Source organism: Heptranchias perlo, chromosome 3 (assembly GCF_035084215.1).
Source record: "Heptranchias perlo isolate sHepPer1 chromosome 3, sHepPer1.hap1, whole genome shotgun sequence".
In the NCBI taxonomy this organism is placed as follows: domain Eukaryota; kingdom Metazoa; phylum Chordata; class Chondrichthyes; order Hexanchiformes; family Hexanchidae; genus Heptranchias; species Heptranchias perlo.
Window position 1 is genome coordinate 91,868,730 of NC_090327.1, and position 21,010 is coordinate 91,889,739.

The window sequence follows — 21,010 nt, forward strand, 5'->3', positions numbered from 1 at the left end:
TCATGACCTCAGAACGCCTCAAAGCACTTTACAACCAATTAAGTACTTTTGAAGTGTAGTCACTGTTGTAGTAAACCCGGCAGCCGATTTGTGCACAGCAAGATCCCACAAACGGCAATATGATAATGACCAGACAATCTGTTTTTAGGTGTTGGTTGAGGAATAAATGTTGGCCAGGACACCGGGAGAACTCCCCTGCTCTTCTTCGAAATAGTGCTGTGGGATTTTTTACGTCAACCTGAGGGTACAGATGGGGCTTCAGTTTAACATCTTATCCGAAAGACGGCACCTCTGACAGTGCAGCACTCCCTCAGTACTTCACAGGAGTGTCAGCCTAGATTATGCACTCAAGTCTCTGGAGTGGGACTTCACCCCACAACCTTCTGACTCAGAGGCGACAGCCACAGCTAACACCTATATACGCACTTGGATCTTAACAACTTTACTATTTCCATTACTTCTCTCAGTGTGTCATTAACTCAAATGAGAATATCGGGAAAAATATGTATTCTACGGGTAAAGACCAATCCTGATTTAGGAACACTCAAGTTTTCACCAATAAATATCTTGCCTTGTAGTAAGTCACTTAATCTGTTGCATTTTTTTGCTTCTTCATTTTCCATTTAATGATAACTGCCGGAAGTTCCTGCACCCAGTCAACTCCTGCTGAAAGTGTGCACGTATGTTCGTGGACAGGAATTAGAAAAGGAACAGATTTGCCTATGATGTCCCATCAGTGTCAAATAACTCTTACTGTAAGTCTCACATAGGAATACTGACCACTGGGAGAGGAAAGCCAGTGCACCTGGTACCAGGTCATAGCAAGAGTTCAACACTTTCAGGGAAAGGAGGGAGGGGAGGGAACATGATGGGAGAAAATTAGAAATGGTCAAGAAAAACATTTTTCTTAAATGTCCTTGCATGCTTTGTATATACTTTTATGTAAATGAAGACAATATAAAGGATGATTATACAACCTGGCATTCCCAGAAGGAAGCAGCACCAGCAAGGAATGCAGCTTGGGAAATTGTCAGCGCACAGTCCATTATTTTCTGTCCTTTGAAAGTAATGAAAGGACAATCATGGGCTGCATGCTCACAACTTCCCCAAGATGAGCGCCCTGCAAGGACCATTCCCTCCTGGGAGTGCCGGATAACAGAATCACTGCAATAGAATCATAGAGGCCTTATATTACAGCACAGACCATTCGGCCCATCAAGTCTGCACCAGTGTTTTTAATCCACGAGTTGGCTAGTCCAATCATGCTCTTTTACTCACTCCATTTGCCATCAAGTATTCTTCTTTTTCAAGCAACTACTGTATCCTCTATAAAAAAAAACCTATGGAGCCTGTCTCAACAAACATATTGTGCTAGAGAATTCCACATTGTTTTCCATTATCCCCTTTAATTCTTTCTGTAATTATCTTAAATTTCTACCCTCTTGTTACCATCTTGTTGATTCGTTGAAACAATTTATCACCATTTAACTTATTATAACCCTTCATAATATTGAAGGCCTCTATCAGGTCACCCCTTAACATTCTCAGGTCGAAAGAAAAAACTTCTCAAGTGTACTTCATAACTGTAACTACATAGTCCCTGTGAAGACAAAGTCTTGTCTCCACCATGTAGGCATCCTCCACTGTGTATTGTGGCATGCTACCTTGCTAAGTAGGACAGACCACATTACTCAAAACTGGGCATCCATTGGGTGCTGTGGGCCAGCAGCAGCAGAACTGGAGACCACAGCAATCTGTAACCTCATGCCCTCAACATCAAGGCAGCATTTGACTGAGTATGGCATCAGAAGCCCTAGTAAAACTGAAGTCAATGGCGGTCAAAGCAAAAACCCTGACGCAAAGGAAGATGGTTTTGTTGTCAAGTACCAGTGGTCACATCCCCCGGACATCACTAGAGGAGTTACTCATGGAAATGTCCTTGACACAACCATTTTCAGCTGCTTCATCAATGACCTTCCCTTCGTCATAAGGTCAAGACTGGGGCAGTTTGCTGATGATTCCACAGCATTCATCTCCATTCACAACTCCTCTGATAATGATTCAGCCTTTGCCAGCCTACAATACAACTTGGATAACATTGGACTTATACTTAAAAGTTGCAGGTAGCATTCACACCACATAAATGCCAGGTAATGACCATTCCCAACAAGAGAATGCCCAGCCACCACCCCTTGATGTTTAATGGCACCACCATTGCCAAATCCCACACCATCAACATCATGGCTGTTATCCTTGACCAGAAGTTGAACTGGACCAGTCATATCAATACCACGGGTACAAAAAGCAGAGTAGAGATTGGGTACTTTGCGATGGGTGGCTCACCTCTTGACCCCTCAAAGCCTTTCTACCATCTACAATGCTCAAGTTAGGAGTGTGATGCAATTTTTAAAAAGCTTCATCTCTGATAATCTCCGAATGAAACTATGCTGCACCTTTAGCATTGAAAGATAAACCGTGTAAACAGTAGATCCTTTTTAATTATAAACAAGTTTTTCTTTCAGAAACAAGTGGAATACTCTCATTAATTGAACTGCTGCTGTTCTCTAGTGGAATACTAACATTTCAGAAAAAAGCAGCAAGCACATAACTTTCAGAAAGAACTGTGCTTCTTCTCTGATGACCCTGCTGTGAGCCACAAGCAGTTATCTTGCTTGCTTAGCTGTCAATGCAGCTGTGTGTGACATACGGTATGAAATTCTCTGCTGTGATCATCAAAGGAAAGTGAAGTTAAAAAAATAAATCTTCCTGCAGTTAACATTCCCACAATAAAAACTTCACATCGACAGGTTTCCTGTCAAATTTAATTCTTCACAGATTTAATTGGAATTCTGTTCCACATACATTTATTATAATAATTGCTAGTCTCACATACGATAGCATGCCACTTCAGCAGAGAAAGGTGGCAAGATTGCATGTTACGAGTATACATCAGCAATGTAAGATAGGATCACTGTGACATCTGGAAAATGGATGGTTTCTTGAAATATGGTAGTCTTATACGAAAGAAACAATGATCCATTATCATCAGTCGCACACTGGTGGGATTCATCAAATTAATGTTTTATACTCCACATTGGCTCATTAGAACACATCATTAAAGATGAGGAAAGGCTCAAGCTGCAGATTTCCTACACACATTCTGTTGCCATGGAAACTTCAAAACTTGGAATGTTTTTCATAATGTCGAAGAAAAACAAATCATTTTTTACAGTTCCAAATAACATGACATCACCTCATCAAATCTGAAAAAGCATTTTTACACAATGACAACCTGCATTTATATAGTGCCTTGCATGTAATGAAATATCCCAAAGCACTTCATAGGAAGAGATCCAACACTAAGGAATATCAATTGCATGTTTGAAAAGATAAATTTTGAGGTTTATGAGGAGTAGTAAGGTAAAGAGGTTTGGGGTGTGGGGGGGTTTCCAGGGTATAGAGCCAAGGTGGTTAAAAGCTCTGCCACTGAATGAGGAGCTGCAGGTTGGGTGATGCACAAGAGGTCAAAGTCAGAACCAAGGGGCATGCGCTTGAGGATAATGCTGCAAAATGTTGCAGAGATAAGATAGGTAAGGCCATGGAGAGATTTATAAAATGACAAGAATTCTAAAATCATTGCTTTGGGAAACAGGGAGCCATTGGAGCTTGGTGCGGATGAGGTGATGAGGGAATGGGACATGGAAGATTAAGAGGAGATTTGATAGAGGTGTTCAAAATCATGAAGGGTTTTGATAGAGTAAATAAGGAGAAACTATATCCAGTAGCAGAAGGGTCGGTAACCAGAGGACACAGATTTAAGGTGATTGGCAAAAAAAAGAGCGAGTTATGCCTCTTGTGCTGCACGAACAACCTGCCCACCCTCCATTGTTGCTCATGATCTTCCTCCAAAAACAAAAATACAGTGGGAAACCCATTGCAACCACCTTGGAATTTGCAGGTTGGGAAGTGGGAGGGAATGGCATCCTCAAAGAAAAAGGCACAAAGGTTGATGTAGGTGATGAAGCAGCTATCAATAGCGTAAAAACAAACCAAAAAAAAATCACCAACATCAGCTAAAAAATAAGCTTCTCTACTGTCCTTTTTAAATCCACTTACACTTTTTCTGTAGCACCAAGCAACGCTGGACATGTGTTTTAAATGGGCATAATTATGATTAAGCACAGTTGAAGTGGTTATAACGGAAAATGGGACACAGGAGATCAACGCATTACTGCCTCATTTGAATATGCCTGCCCACTTTAGGATGGGCCCTTCTACTGTCTGCCAGAAGTGAGAGTGGCAAACTGTGGGCAGGATCCAAAGTGGGCAATCGCTAAAATGGGGAGAATCCAAATGGTATTCATAGGAAAATGAGGCTTTTGCTTTCATAGGCAAGAGGTCCTGTTCAGAGAGTACCAGGAGCTTGGAGCTAAATTAAAAAACAGGACCTCAAGGGTTATAATCTCTGGATTATTACCCGAGCCACATGCAAATTGGCGTAGGGATAAATAGATTTGGGAATGAACATGTGGCTAAAGGAGTGTTGTGGGAAAGAGGGGTTCCATTTCATGGGACACTGGCACCAGTACTGGGACAGGTAGGAACTGTACCATTGGGACAGGCTCCACCTCAACCAGGCTAGGACCAGCTTCCAAGCGGAAAGGATAAATAGGGTGATCATAAGGACTTTAAACTAGTAAATGGTGGGGGAAGGGCTCAAGTGGAAAAGGTAATATAAATAATAATTCTAAAACAAGTGAAAAGGAAGAGAGTAGAGTAATAGTCAGAAATTATGCTTTAGGCACTACAGGTAAAGGGAAAACTAATAGATGTGAGGTAACTAAATTAGGAGAGAGAAATAAGAAATGTGTGAGAAAAACAACACGAGAGCAGAAGGACAGGTTAGGGTGTGTGGCCCAAATAAGCATTCTTTATACAAACGCACAGAGTATAAGGAACAAATTGAATGAATTACAGGCGCAAATTCAACTTAGAGGGTACGACATGGTAGCCATTATTGAGATATGGCTGCAAGACAGTCAGGACTGGGAACTGAATGTACCAGGTTATAAGGTCTATAGGAAGGAGAGGGAAACTGGTAGAGGGGAAGGAGTTGCTTTACTGATTAAGGATGAAATTACTTCAATGATAAGAGATGATATAACGAGAGGTAAGCAGGCAGCGGGGACTTTATGGGTAGAATTAAGAAATAGAAAAGGATTTAAGACTGTAGTGGGAGTTGTGTACAGGCCCCCTATTGCAGCTGTGAAGTGGCAGCATGTAGAAATGCAAAGATTAGACAAGCATGTAGCAAAGGCAGAGTGTTTTAATGGGGGACTTTAACTTTCATGTTGGTTGGAATAAGCAGTCAAGCTCATGTCAGAAAGGTAGTGATTTTCTTGAATGTGTTCAGGACAGCTTTCTGCAACAATATGTCCTAGAACCACCAAAGGGGCAGGCCATATTAGATTTAATAATGAGCAAGGAGCCAGATTTAGTTAACAGCCTAACGGTGCGTGAATATTTATCTAATAGCGATCATACGATAAAGTTCAACGTTGTGTTTGAAAGGGAGTAACCAGTATCAGCTTCTACTATTCTAAATTTAGGTAAGGTCGACTTCAACGGAATGAGACAGAGACTGTCCACAGTAAACTGGGCAAATCTGTTAACAGGTAAAACGACAGAAGACCAGTGGGAGGTGTTCAAAATAGAATTTAATGTGATACAAAACCAGTTTATATCCCGAAGGGTCAAGAGCTCCACTTGCCAAAAAAATACAGCCATGGATGACAAAAGAGGTAAGAGACAACATAAAACTAAAAGAAAAGGCATACAAAAATGCAAAAAATAACACAGATCCTGGCGACTGAAAGAGATATAAAGAAAAACAAAGGGTGACAAAACAGGGCTATAAAAAGGGAGTATGAAAAAAAACTTGCAAGGGATATCAAAATCAACACAAAATTTTTTTACAATTATATTAGGGTTGATAGAGAGGAGGAAAGCTGTAGACTGTAGGAAGATATCAATGGACTGGTCAGTTGGGCAGAAAAGTGGCAAATGGAATTCAATCCAGAGAAGTTTGAGGTAATGCATTTGAGGGGGGCAAACAAGGCAAGGGAGTACACAATAAATGGGAGGATACTGAGAGGTGTAGAGGAACAAAGGGACCTTGGAGTGCATGTCCACAGATCCCCGAAGGTAGCAGGACAGGAACATAAGGTGGTTAAAAAGGCATACGGGATACTTGCCTTTATTAGCCGAGACATAGAATGTAAGAGCAGGGAGGTTATGATAGAACAGTATAAAACATTGGTTAGGCCACGGCTTGAGTACTGTGTACAGTTCTGGTCACCACATTACAGCAAAGATGTGATTGCACTGGAGAGGGTACAGAGGTGATTTACGAGGATGTTACCAGGGCTGGAGAATTTTAGCTATGAGAAAAGATTGGATAGGCTGGAGTTGTTTTCTTTGGAACAAAGGAGGCTGAGGGGAGATTTAATTGAGGTATATAAAATTATGATGGGACTAGATAGAGTGGATAGGGAGGACCTATTTCCCTTAGCAGAGAGGTCAGTGACCGGGGGCATAGATTTAAATTAATTGGTAGAAGGATTAGAGGGGAGCTGAGGAGAAATGTTTTCACCCAGAGGGTGGTGGGGTCTGGAACTCACTGCCTGAAAGGGTGGTAGAGGCAGAAACCCTCAACTCATTTAAAAAGTACTTGGATGTGCACTTGTACTGCCGTAACCTACAGGGCTACGACCAAGTGCTAGATAGTGGGATTAAGCTGGTTAGCTCTTTTTTGGCTGGCATGGACACGATGGGCGAATGGCCTCCTTCTGTGCTGTAACTTTCTTCGATTCTATTTTATGATTAGGGAAAAAAGGAGCATCAAGAGCATCGTGGGCCCCTTAAAAACTGAAAATGGTGATATTGTAAATGAAAATAAGGAAATAGCGGACATGTTAAATAATTAATTTGCATCAGTATTTACAGTAGAGGAAGAGGATAGCATGTCAGACGCCCCAAGGAAACTAATTTTGAATCAGGGATGGGGACTCACCATAATTAACATAAGCAAATTAACAATAATGAAGCAAATAATGGCACTAAAGAGTGACAAATCCCCAGGACCAGATGGTTTCATCCCAGGGTTCAAAAGGAAGTAGGTGAGAACACTGCAGATGCCCTAACTATAATCTTTCAAAGTTCTCTCGATTCAGGAACCGTTCCTTTAGATTGAAAAATTGCACATGTCACTCTGCTATTTAAGAAAAGTGAGAGAGGGAAACCAGGGAATTATACACCAGTTAGCCTAACATCTGTTGTCATGAAATTACTAGAGTCTATAATTAAAGACAGAGTGACTGAACACCTTGAAAATTTTCAGCTGATCAGAGAGAGCCAGCATGGATTTGTAAAGGGTGGGTCATGCCTGACAAACCTAATTAAACTTTTTGAAGAGGTGACTAAAGTAGTGCTCAGGAGAATGTTTATGGATGTTATTTATATAGACTTCCGGAAGGCATTCGATAAAGTCCCTCATAAGAGTCTGTTTAGCTAAAGTTGAAGCTCATAGAATTGAGGGCAAATTATTGACCTAGTTAGGAAACTGGCTGATTGGCAGGAGACAGAGAGTAGGGAGAATGGGCAGGTACTCAAATTGGCAGGATGTGACTAGTGGAGTCCCACAGGCATCTGTGTTGGGGCCTCAACTATTCACTGTATTTATCAACGGCTTAGATGACAGGATAGAGAGCCACATATCCAAATTTGCTGATGACTCAAAGACAGGCAGCATGGTAAGCAGTGTAGATGGAAGCATAAAATTACAGAGAGATATTAATAGATTAAGTGAATGGGCAAAACTATGGCAAATGGATTTCAATGTAGACAAGTGTGACGTCATCCACTTTGGGCCTAAAAAGGATAGAACAGTACTTTCTAAATGGTGAAAAGTTTGAAACAGTGGAAGTCCAAACAGACTTAGGGGTCCATGTACATAGATCATTAAAATGTCATGGACAGGTACAGAAAATAATCAAAAAGGCTAATGGAATGCTGGCCTTTACATCTAGAGGACTAGAATACAAGGAGGTAGAAGTTATGCGACATCTATGCAAAGCCCTGGTTAGACCACACCTGCAGTACTGTATTCAGTTCTGGGCACTGCACCTTAGGAAGGATATATTGGTCTTGGAGGGAGTGCAGTGTAGATTTACTAGAATGATACCTGGACTCTGAGGGGTAAATTACGAGGAGATATTACACAAACTAGAGTTGTATTCCCTGGAATTTAGAAGATTAAGGGGTGATTTGATCAAAGTTTTCAAGATATAAAGGGGAATTGATAGGGTAGATCGAGAGAAACTATTTCCGCTGGTTGGGGAGTCTAGGACTAGGGGACAGAGCCTAAAAATTAGAGCCAGGACTTTCAGGAGTGAAGTTAGGAAACACTTCTACACACAAAGGGTGGTAGAAGTTTGGAACTCTCATCCGCAAGAGGCAGTTGGTGCTAGTTCAATTGTTAATTTTAAATCTGAGATTGATAGATTTATGTTAACCAATGGTATTAAGGGATATGGGGCTAAGGCAGGTACATGGAGTTAGGTCACAGATAAACCATAATCTCACTGAATGGTGGAACAGGCTCCAGGGGCTAAATGGGCTACAGTTACATTTTTCCAACATGTGGTAAATAAAGAAGTACCTGAGAAATTGTATAATGAGTTGGACAAAATATATACGTTGCCAAAACAACGGCAGATGAAATTTAACGCTGGCAAGTGTAAAGTCTTGCACATAGGACGGAGAAAAGGTGCTACACGTTCTTCATGAATGGTGTTAAAATCACTCAGGAAGAGGTCGAAAGACACCCACATGGGAGTTTCCATAGACTCAGCACTAAATATGTCAAATGCAGAGCAGCAATCAACAAAGCCAATGGAATGCTGAATTATTCTTTCTGGAGTTTAGAAGAATGAGAGGTGATCTCATTGAAACATATAAGGTACGAGGGGGCTTGACAGGGTCGATGTTGAGAGATTGTTTCCCTTGGCTAGAGAGTCTAGAACCAGGGGGCATAGTCGCAGGATAAGGGGTCGGCCATTCAAGACTAAGATGAGGAGGAATTTCTTCACGCAGAGGGTTGTGAATCTTTGGTGTTCTCTACCCCAGAGGGCTGTGGATGCTGAGTCATTGACTATATTCAAGGCTGAGATGGATAGATTTTTGGACACTAGGGGAATCAAGGGATGGGGGGGATCGGGCGGGAAAGTGGAGTTGAGGTCGAAGATCAACCTGATTAAATGGCGGAGCAGGCTCGAGGGGGCCATATGGCCTACTCCTGCTCCTATTTCTTATGTTCTTATGTTCTTACAACCAAAACAGTAAGTCAGAAGAAGTTGTGAACAACTGCACAGTGCTCCGTCCAGACCACATTGAGTATTTTCCCATTTGGGTCGGCAAGAAATCAAAGAGATATTCAGGTGCTGGAGGCAGTTCAGAGAAAAGCCTTGAGGGTGATCACGTGTCTGAGGACTGGGTTATAAGGAAAGACGAGACAAAACTTTCAGCCTGGAAAAGAGGCATTTGAAAAGTGATATAATGGAGGTATATAAGATTGTTAAGGGAATGGAAAGGTAAATACACAGAGAGAAACTATTTTCTCGGGTGGGGGAGTCCAGAACAAGGGGGCATAACCTTAAAATTAGAGCTAGGCCATTCAGGAGTAATGTCAGGAAGCACTTCTTCACACAAAGCGTAGTGGAATTCTGAAACTCTCTCCCCCGAAAAGCTGTTGAGGTTAAGTCAATGAAAAATGTCCAAACTGAGATTTTTTGAATTTTGTTAGGCAAGGGTATTAAGGGTCTAGTCTTTCCTTATGACCCAGTCCTCAGACTCAAGAAGCTCGACACCATCCAGGACAAAGCAGCCCGCTTGATTGGCACCCCATCCACCACCCTAAACATTCACTCCCTTCACCACCAGCGCACAGCGGCTGCAGTGTGTACCACCCACAGGATGCACTGAAGAAACTCGCCAAGGCTTCTTCGACAGCACCTCCCAAACCCGCGACCTCTACCACCTAAAAGGACAAGAGCAGCAGGTACATGGGAACAACACCACCTGCACGTTCCCCTCCAAGGCACACATCATCCCGACTTGGAAATATGTTGCCGTTCCTTCATCGTCGCTGTGTCAAAATCCTGGAACTCCCTTCCTAACAGCACTGTGGGAGAACCTTCACCACACGGACTGCAGCGGTTCAAGAAGGCGGCTCACCACCACCTTCTCAAGGGCAATTAGGGATGGGCAATAAATGCCGGCCTCGCCAGCGACGCCCACATCCCATGATCGAATAAAAAAAAGGAAGCAAGGTGGGTAAACGGAGTTAAGACACAGATCAGCCATGATCTAATTGAATGGCAGAACAAGTTTGAGGGCTGAACAGCCTACTCCTGTTCCTATGTAAATCTGGAATATTACATTAAATTAAACTGTGAGTATAGGACAAGACTGAACCAAACATAAATGCCCTAGTGACAAAATCTATAATAATATATTCAGACAACATTCAGCAAATTATATTTCACAAACAATTATACACCAAATGTGAACTATTCTAGTCGTCAGCTTTGATATACTACCTGGTAATGAAGTCATAAAGAGTATTATAATCTGTGTAAACATTATTTGGGCTTCACTGTCAACTGCCATTCCCCACCATCAACCTTAATTTAAATTGAAATAATTGATGGAAATCCATCTTCTCCATTTTTAAAATTTTCCATGGAGATTTATTGCATTACACAAAGCAATGAAACTCACTTCCATACAGCAATGTAATGAAACGCATTCAATGTGTAAACAATAAAATGCAGTAGCACAAAACCTTGGCACGCTAACTCAGTGCCAAATACTGAGTGAGGATAAACATTTAAGTCTTGCTCAGCTAAGTTCCCAGTCTGAGCATGATACTTCCTGGTGGCCACCTACATGGACATTTACAGTGACCTGCAAGGAAGCTGTGTACGTGCCCTCGAGTCTGGTTGACTATAAGGGAATAAGGTTACATGAAATGAGAAAGCAGCGTACCTAAATATTGCCCTTAAAAGAAAGACCAGATTCACTTTACAAAACTTTTCATTGCAAAAATACTATCATGCAAAACAGTAGGAAATTAGACATTTTCTGTAATTTGTTTCTGAAAACAGCTTTTATGTTTAATGTTTATAACATTACAAGAATCCTTTGCTTTGATTGCGATCTTTTCATTCACACTTTAGTATCCGTTAACTTCCTATTCAGTGAAGTGCCATCTTGCACATGGACAAGAAAAGACAAGTGCAGATTGGACAGAAGAATAAATTATCTAATATTGATTTTATTGTTAAACCCTCTAGCTTCTTAGTGCAACACAATATTCTACTGTCTTTACAAAAATAAGAAATCTTATTAATCATCATGATCAATTATTATAACATCAACAGGTTATCACAAAAGACTGATTTGGTACCTGGGGTAATATGACTAGTGATAAGTACCAAATCCAGAGTCTGAAACAAATTAGTCCAAATTATGAAACGTTCCATAAATATGAATGGCCCAATTCTGATTATTTTAGATATAAATGCACTTGTCCATCTGATAAATTTAATTTAGAAACAGCATATTGTAGAGGTGAAGTATCCCATTGAATATATGCAGAACACTTTTTTGTGTCCTGTCAAAAGATTTTATCCATCATGGTTGGATGAATTAGCATTAGTGCCTACAGCAATTGCAACAAGTCATTCATTGTGTATTTGCCATGAAGGTTGAGTGATTTGCTGGCAGTATAGTGAAAATAGAAAGGAGGACAACATTTTAGATCTATGATGGGGTGGCCCAGTCATCCAACATCCCACCTTTGACAGTCTAGTGCGGAAAGAATAAGGGTATGAATGTGTCTCATGAAGAACAAGATGGGATAGGAATATATCTCAGTTCTTGGCAGTATAGGGTAAGTTCTGTGCTCCCAACGGGCAGCTGCACTTAGACGGAGCGTGGCTCAGAGATTCAGTGCTATGCTGCTGTTGCCCTATGTTCAATTTGTGGTATCTTTGCGCTTGACTCCCTGCTTAGAGCACAGGATTTGTTTATTTACCCATATTTTTCCCAAGTCATTGAGACTTTAAAACAGGCTGTTTGTTCATTTGTGCATCTGACTGAATGTTCAAATTTAGGATTGAATTTGCATTGCCCAAGTACTTGTACTTTCTGCAATCCTCAGTCTTTTTTGATGACAAACATTATGGAGGCAACTTGCAGAGCCTCAATAGCTGTGAAGCTGGAAATGCGTTGTTGACCCAACTTTCTAACTTGAGCACGACACTTGCAAGGTTCTGCCCTAGGAACAGACCCTTGCAAAATGACCCTATATATACCGAGGCGGAACCAATCTAGAACCCGTGAACAGTATATCTGTAAAAGTTTCTTCTCTTACTTCAGCCACTCCAGCAAACTTGTGACTTCTACAGATCAATTTTTAATAACTCAAACAGTCATACCCATGAAACACATAATTTCAATATGTGTTTCCCCCAATCTGTTACAGATAAAAGTTGCAGATACTGCCAACCACATCTTCTTCCTCCTCTCATCCCAAATGGTACAGTTATTTCCTGGTTGGATTTCAAACCTGTTGCATTCTTGTTCTGAATACAATGGAATTAATAAGAAAATTGCAAACCAATTTACCCCACGACAGATTTTTTGATGTATTAATGTCTGAGTTATTTGTTGTATATTAATATTCTGAATCAAAAGCTGTCAATTCTGCAAATTAATTTCCAAATATAATTTTATTTTTACCGTTCGGCCAACTGAACAAAGAACCCATAACAAAATAAATAGTTGTGCGGTAATCGGCAATTTATGGGTTAAAACAGTCAACTAGTTTTTTAATGCCTATATGTTGTTCTAAGTTTTATGGTTATAGATACACAGATCTGGATAGCTTTGAATATAAAGGTATTGGAGAAAAACAGATACACCGTTACACAAAACATTGAAAGTCCTCTGTTGACTGTATTGTAGTAAATAGGAAAAAAATAAATCAGAGAGTTGAGTACACCTTTCCAACAGGCTTCTTAGGAAATTCTTTGTTTTTTTTTTAATAGCATATGAACCCAAGTTAGTTCTCTGAACACAACCAAATTGGTCAACCAGATCTAGGGTGAGTACAATAAATACTCTGGCTCTGAAAATTCTGTAAAGCTATTCCATCAGCAGAAGTGTAGCAGCACGGACAGGCCGAGATCTGTCCCAAATTCGTGGAGATGGGATCATCTGCATGAAAGGGCTGGTCTGTTGACACCTCCAGGACACATCAGCAACAACCATCCAGATATTGCTATGTAAAATTGGAGTGGCGCCATGCCACTCCATGGGTAGAAGTGGAGGCCCACAGAAGACTTAACGTCTCGATCAGTACTCTGTTTCTTCAACTCCCAATGGAGCCAGCAGGCCATTTTTTTAAAAAAAAGGTAATTGATCCCCTCTCAGAGTGATTGCCTTTGTTTGGTAAAGGTTTGGGGCCTTTTAAAAGGCTTCAGTGGGATTCATACCAGCTCTCAGCAAGAGTTCCGCTGAGGTGTTATAAGAGCAGAATGGGTGGAATTCCTAGGATAGTCTAGAAACTTCCCCAGACACATATGTTGGACATGTTGGAGAGTTAAGGGTTAATAATGAAACTAACTGCATAACTATCAAATGGCCATGGACGCATTAGGCTTTCTAAGATAAACAGGAAACTAGAAGGAAATTGGGAGAAGGACATTGGCCTACTTCAAAGGTCCGATAATGATCCACAAGGGATGCTTGCAAAGAGATGGTGTTTGGGATGACATCGACCATGAGTGATTAAGGTATAACTTTGAGGACTAGTGTAATAAAGATAGGTAGAGGGATCAATTAAACCTGGTACAGAGTGGATGTTTAGGTAAATAAGCTGTCAATGAACTGTTCTTGAAAGGTTCCAAGAACAGTTTGTCAGGAAGTCTCGTTCATGGAATGTACTCAACTAAGACTGTTTATGTAAATAAGTTGTTCTTGAAAGAATCCAAGAACAGATCAATCATGAAGTCTTATCTGTGAAATAGGCAAACTGAGGTGCATAGGTTAGGTTTTTCCAGAGTTAGTTTGGTGGGCTTGGAAGGGAGAGGGACCAGAAGCTACTCCTGAATATGGTATCGATTGATCACCTGATCAATAAAGTCTGTTCTGTACATTTCACTATCAAGTGTCTTGTACTTACTTGAACGTGTCGTGGTGAACCTCAGAAGGAAGGAGGTCAACAACATCCTGTTGACATGGAGGGGATAGACAGATGATCCGCCCTCTTCTCCTCTTCCCACCAAAATTTCCCAGTCTCCTCTCCACAGAGTGCAATCCTGGTGGAACCAGGATCTGTCCCATTTTAAGGCCATCATCTGGCAGTTACGCTAGAAAAGCACCCATGGCTCAAATGGAATTTCGGGCCCTTGGTGACAAGACTAGCAGAGGAATGTAGAAAATAGCGTTCATGCCACATCAGGACATAAAATTCAATTGGTTCCATGCCTACATTACTTCACATTTAATAAACAGAATTTGCAGCCAAAAACAGTGCTTTTTTCCAGCAAGTTCTTTACATAATCCATTTGTGATCATCACTGATGGGTTTCAAGATTTTCTTTTGTTGTAGAATAAGTAATTTATCTCATTACTACCTACTGCGTACCTTTCATGTCAGATATTTGTACCCATATTAATTCTGCATGTTGACTTTTTTTTTCAGTGGAGTGCTTTACATGGAGATCTGAACATCACATTAAAACTTAAAAACAGATTCCAACAAGCACAGTATTAAAAACCTAGAGTATGTCAAAATGTATCACTACAACACCCACCATAAAAGCATAGCGACCTCAACCACGACAACTTTCTTCAAAAGCAAGCAATTAAGTTCATTTATGGCCAAGTTAAAGGGATAATCTGGTTATTGGTGTTGTACTTTGTATTAAATCAGCTTACCTTGGTAGAATAACTTAAATCCATGAGCGCTGACGGCAAAGTCACTTGTAAGACGCAATGCAAACACAGACCCAGTACTTGTCACAGGTGCAGGCATCTGAAAGCCAGTTAGCCTGCATCAGAAAAGAAATGGAACACAATCCATTAAAAATTCATACACAAAGTCACATCAACAAAATTAAAACCGATCTTCTAACAAAATGAAAACTCATCTCGTCAAGAACATAGTTCACATCAGCAATATTTCTATTAAATAAATTTGCCTCTTCACTTTTGTCTACAGGAGGTATTTTATTTTTAGTGGGGTGGAGGTGGGAGAGAAGATATTAAAATTGTGAGAATCTATATAATATAAATGCTAAAATTGTAGAATATTTAATATTTTACAATATTGTGGTGTAAGTTGTGCTCAAATGACCCCTGCCTTGGCCATTAAGAGTTTCCTACAGTGTAGCCTTATGAATTCCTGGCTTTTCATAGTTTAAAACATACAACTTTGTTGAAAATCACAAGAGAAGTCACAGTTCTTTAAAGCAGTTGTCTTGTGCTGAGTAGTTAAGGACAAAAGAAAAATAATATGGAGGTAAATGAACTGTTTTGACTAGATAAATTGGTTTACCCACCTGTGGGTAACAATAGTGATGAAGTTTGGAAAAGTCAACAGTGGGCAAAATTGCAACTCAAAAATAGAACTGGTCTTATAAACATTGATTGGCAGATTGGGCAGAAGGGAATGGTATCTGCCTCCAAACAGAGTTTTCTGGAATTAAGTAAAGCAGTGGTTTTCCAACTGTGTGTAGCCTGCAGGAAATATGGACGCATTCACAGAGACTCCTATGATCCTGGGCACACAGAATACGTAAACTAAAAATGCAATACTATGAGTTATGTATTTATTAAAAGAATAGTAATGCAATAATTCACCTGTTTGAGATGCAGTGTTGCATCAGATATAGTTATATGCAACATGTTCGAAGAGGACACTAACCAAAGAGATGTATGTTATGTAGAGGTAGGCAACTCCTACTTTTGATGCCTAAATAACATGCAATTAATTTATGAGCTATTCAACTCTGCCTCGACAAAGAACAAGGACAAATATGAGAAGAAGTTCAATATATACAGATGGGTCTGACAAAATTATTATAATTTTGGTTGAACTGCGATTTGCAAATGTTAAAAATGGTAAACCGAACTTAAAGAAATGGAACCAAATGACACAGGCCTGAACATATAACATTTTGATGAGTGTCAATACAATCTGGCTAGATTAAGTTATATAAATAAGTTGTTTCTGTTCATTCCATGCTTCTCCCTACATTACAACAGTCACTACATTTCTAAAGTTCTTCATTGGCTGTGAAGCATGTTGCAACATCCTGAAAGGCTTGTGCTTCTATGTGTGTGTGTCTCTCTCTTTCATTCTAACTTAATACTGAAGGAGGCAAGGATTATGGCGAGCACAAAGGTGGGCTAAAATCTGACCTGTGTTACGGACATCAAAGAGCTCAGTTACAGAAGTAAAAATTACTGCAAGGATTGACGATCCAGAAAATACAACATTAGACAATATAAAAAATTATGAACGAGCTGAAAGGTGTGAATTTGGAATATCTTCAATACCTGTCATTAAATAGGCTGAAATTCTACTTATTATTTATTTTAGCCGATTTCTTTTTGGTGGAAAAGGTTGCTGGAGAATGAGGGAGGGGGAGATGATGAAGCAGTTGTCTACTTTTTGCACCCAGGTCAGTAGGAAGCATGTGCAGGTCAGTTACAGTATAAATTAGATACAGAGTAAAGCTACACTGCTTCATCAATGCACTTTAGCCCCAAACTCATTAAAGCAACCCTATGGCAGCAGTATGGCAGTTACATTTCCCGTTCCAGCCATTCATGTAGATATCCAGAGAGAGGATAACAATTTAAAGGCAGCAGTGCCACATTAGGGAACGTTTTGTAACATAGATATGTGTTCATTAGGGGCTGAATTGAGATTGTTCCATTTTTTTGGTGTACGTCTGTGTTCCTTAAGGCAAAAGGTGTAAATACAGGGAAATAGGACACTTTTCCATTTTCTGCACCTGTTGTCAGAAACAAATGCTTCCTGGCCACATGTGGTCAGATTTAGCTCCTTCTACCCTGCCAACAGTATGCCTTATCCCCAACTTCAGAAGCACACACCTTACTGGCCCTGTGAGATTTTACTTTTAACTTCCTAAACCAGCATCCATACAGCCTTTGTAAGTACCAATTTACTGACTTATTCCATCAAATTGTGGACAGCTTTGTGCTGTCATCTGTGGACACTCATTTGGTAGTGTCCAAACTCATTTCTAATAGGACTTTCACAGCCTGTACAGAGACAAGATTTTCACCCCCATTAGTCTAGATTTTAGGTTCAAACCCAGGCCGAAGAGGTAAAAGGTCAGGGTGTTTCACCCACTACACCATTCAGACTCTCTTAAGCCACTTCTAATACGTTTTACATGGATAGATTACAGACACAAAAGCCGGGGCCTCTACTGACTTTGCATTTAATGCTCCCATAGTTTTACAGTGGTGGAAAAGTCACATCATATTCCGAACATTAGAAACCTACCACATATTCATTTATAGTGGCAAGCAGGTGGCTAATTCTGGATTTATTTGACTTTGCTTTGCGACTAGAATTTAAATATACAGAGAAATTGAAGAATAGAATTTGAAAGTAAAACAAAAGAAGAGTCAATGAAACAATGTGTACAGTCCTCTGTAAAACAGCTTGTGTTGAAGAACTACCATTAAGTCAAAGGGAAAAAGAAACTTACATAAGTAGAAATAAACAGAAAACCTAAATATGGAAGCATAGACTGTAAAAAATTAAAAGACAAAAAGAAAAGGGTTTCAGATACAGGCTTCAAGCAAAATGGGACTATCAGTGAAAAAGTCATAACTGAAAATGATGAGGCATTTTCTTCAGAGAATGGCATTTGCCAAATCATTTTTATTTTACATCCAGTCAAGCTGCGTATTTTCATCAGAATGACTTCATATGCAAATGGCATGATTGTGCAATTTAAGTTAATGTTTGTGTCTTTAAACAAATAAAAAGGGATTACCAACCACTTTTAATTTTTTCCTCTTAAAGGAAGAGTATGGAAGCAGTATGAAAGCTATAAATTAGGAAAGTCCCAGAGGATTGGAACACAAGCCAAAGAACAAGAGGGTACAAGGAATGGGGAAGAAAAAAAATGAAAATACATAACAGACAAATCAAAAAAAAATCTATTGAATAATAAAAAGATTTTTTTAATGCATCCACAGAGGAGAGTTATAATTAGGATTCTGAACTTATTTTATTGCCAATTTGTACCAATCACCATTTCCCCTTCACAGCCCATTCTTTGTGTTTCCAATTTTTACCCTTTTTGGCAATTTATTATCCTCCAATAAGATTCTGATTTTTCCATTGATTTTACTGGGTTGGAGCCGCAAATACTGCTGCTGGCTTTTCAAAAATCACACACTTTCTCTTCCTGCACTATTTTTCGATTCCTGCATTTCTGATTCTGAAGAATGATAAGGTATCCAAACACTTTTACCAGCCTCAGAGCACTTTGGGAAGAAAGCAGAAGACTGTCGGATAAATTTATTGGTCCTGCACGCTCAGCAGGAAACTACACTGCAATACTGTGTGTAATCCTATCCCTTTAAGTGGGGCTCCACAGTGGGACCAGTGAATTTGCTCTTGTGGCATAGCACTTTGCTATTTATAAACAATTGAAACTTCATGAGGGAGGAGAGCACAAAGTACTTACCTGCAAATTGTATTCCCAAGGCACATATTATGAATAAGTTTATTTGCCAATTGTATTTTGCTGGACAACAATATATCTAGCCCATTAGCAATCTTTTACACAAGCAAAGCTTCTTCCGAATGCAGGCAAACTAACATGTAAGTACTGAAATGAAAATGATAGTGAACTTGAAAAGATAAAGGAGTAAACTGAAGGTAACACTGTCTCAAGCATTATGTTTGATGAATGTCAGGATGCTTTGGATTGCCCTGCTCTAATAGTCCTGTTTGCTTTCTAAGATTTTGTAGTGAAGAAGTCAGTTCTGGCTTATGCAGACATTTTCACTTGTGCCATTGGTCAATAGTGAGGCAGTGAGAAATTGTATTAACTTTGTGGCACAAAATGTTTTAATGTGTAAACAAGTGACAAAGTTCAGAACAGATTTAGCATCATACATGGTGAAATATGCATGAGAAATAAAATTCAACGTCAAACCAAATCACCTGAGTTACATTCCCAGCACAACTCACCTATGTCGCTACAAATGCAAGATTTCCCATTCTAAGTCTTTTCTGGTCAGCTTTGGGGCACTGTTTAAGCATGCTACAAAACTCATTGGTCTCATTCATGATGTCTGGTACCAAGCACATTTTGAATGCAGACTGCCTCCGGAGATGTTCCATGCCACTGGACTTACCTCTATAATGTTGAGGTACACATTGCCAAAGCATGGAACAAACTAATGGGCTTTCTGCGTAATCTGCAACTCACAGGATCAGAAGTAGGTGCTCTGAAAAACAGGGTAATGTCAGACGGAGTCTGATTTTCAGAACTAGAGTGGAGTACCTGGTTGAAAAACTGTCACCCTGTCAACTGCGCAGAAGCAGATGGAGTTCTCACCTATCAGCACAAAGGATTTCTCCAACTCTAAAGTGTTCCACCTTCTGACACTCAAATTTCTGATGACCTCGATTCACAAGAGCACAACATAAATACAGCCCACTCTGAGCTCATAATTCCAGGAGGATCCTCATCATAACATCCAAACCCTTCCATTGGGGAATCCAATCATTTCTTAAATGATTCCATAGCTTTTGCCTTCACTACTCTACCCAGAAATCCACTGAAGGACATTCTAGCATCACTCTTAAACTTGTGTCTCCTTGATCTACTGTCGTGGTCCAGCTTGAAGTTATTTTTTTGAACTACCTTCTTTTACTGTTATATATGCCATAAGAAGGTAACAGCTCAGTTGTATCATTACAAGGATGAAATGCCAAAGTTTCTTGAGTCTTTCCACATAACTCAAACCTCCAACACTAGGGACAACCTCATGGCTCTTCCTGAACTGCCTCTAGAGCTTGAATGTCTCTCTTGTGTCTTGGGTACTGTACTCAAGTCTGATCAGAGCACTATAAGAGTTTGAGCATGACTTTTTCTGATGTGTACTCTTATTCTTTTAGGTATATGGATCAGCATTCTATTTGCTTTGTTAATTCCTACTTCGCAGTGGTTCGACATATGATATATCAAATCTACGAAAACCGCTTAATTTCTTTCAAATTCATCCTTAGTTATTTCGGCATTATTCATGGAATTCTTAAGTCACCCATTTTTCTTTCAACGTGCAGTATTTTACAGTTCTCCATTTTAAATTTCATCTACCATTAGTCCATCAAATTATATATTTTTGTCCAGTTCATTTTACAGTTCCTGAGTTGCATTCACTGATTCAAATGTCTTTCCGAGAATGGGCTACAATCTGGCCAATTTGCATTGGGATTTGGAATCCAAGTGATTGATGTAGTTTAGAGACAATAGGGGTCTCAACAACAGCAACCTCCCCTGGGTATCCCACTCAGCACTTCCCTCTCATCCAAAACCTCCTCTAACGAGTACTCTCTGGTTTCTACATTTCAGCCAATTTCTTATTCATTCCCAAAATTCACCCTGAATCCACATCACTTTGAGTTAACTAGTAACCTTTTGTGCGTAACTTTGTCAAATGCCTTTTGGAAGTCTGAGGCACCACATTGTTGGGTTATCCACACCACTTGGGATGTTATTTTCTCAAAAACTTAAATAGGTTGATCAGAGACGATTTCCCCCCTTCTGACGCCATGTTAGCTCATATTCATTAGGTCATCATAAAGGTAATCCTCAAA

At 39.9% G+C, this 21,010-nt stretch overlaps 1 protein-coding gene across 1 annotated transcript in view; it reads right to left on the reverse strand.

The window, feature by feature from the left end:
* csmd3b (CUB and Sushi multiple domains 3b) overlaps nt 1-21,010 on the reverse strand; it is a 1,733,930-nt gene that overhangs the window by 1,364,127 nt on the left and 348,793 nt on the right. Inside the window, exon 3 of the mRNA XM_067976258.1 lies at nt 15,067-15,179. Coding sequence (XP_067832359.1) covers nt 15,067-15,179 — 113 coding nt within the window. The remainder of the gene's footprint in view (nt 1-15,066; nt 15,180-21,010) is intronic.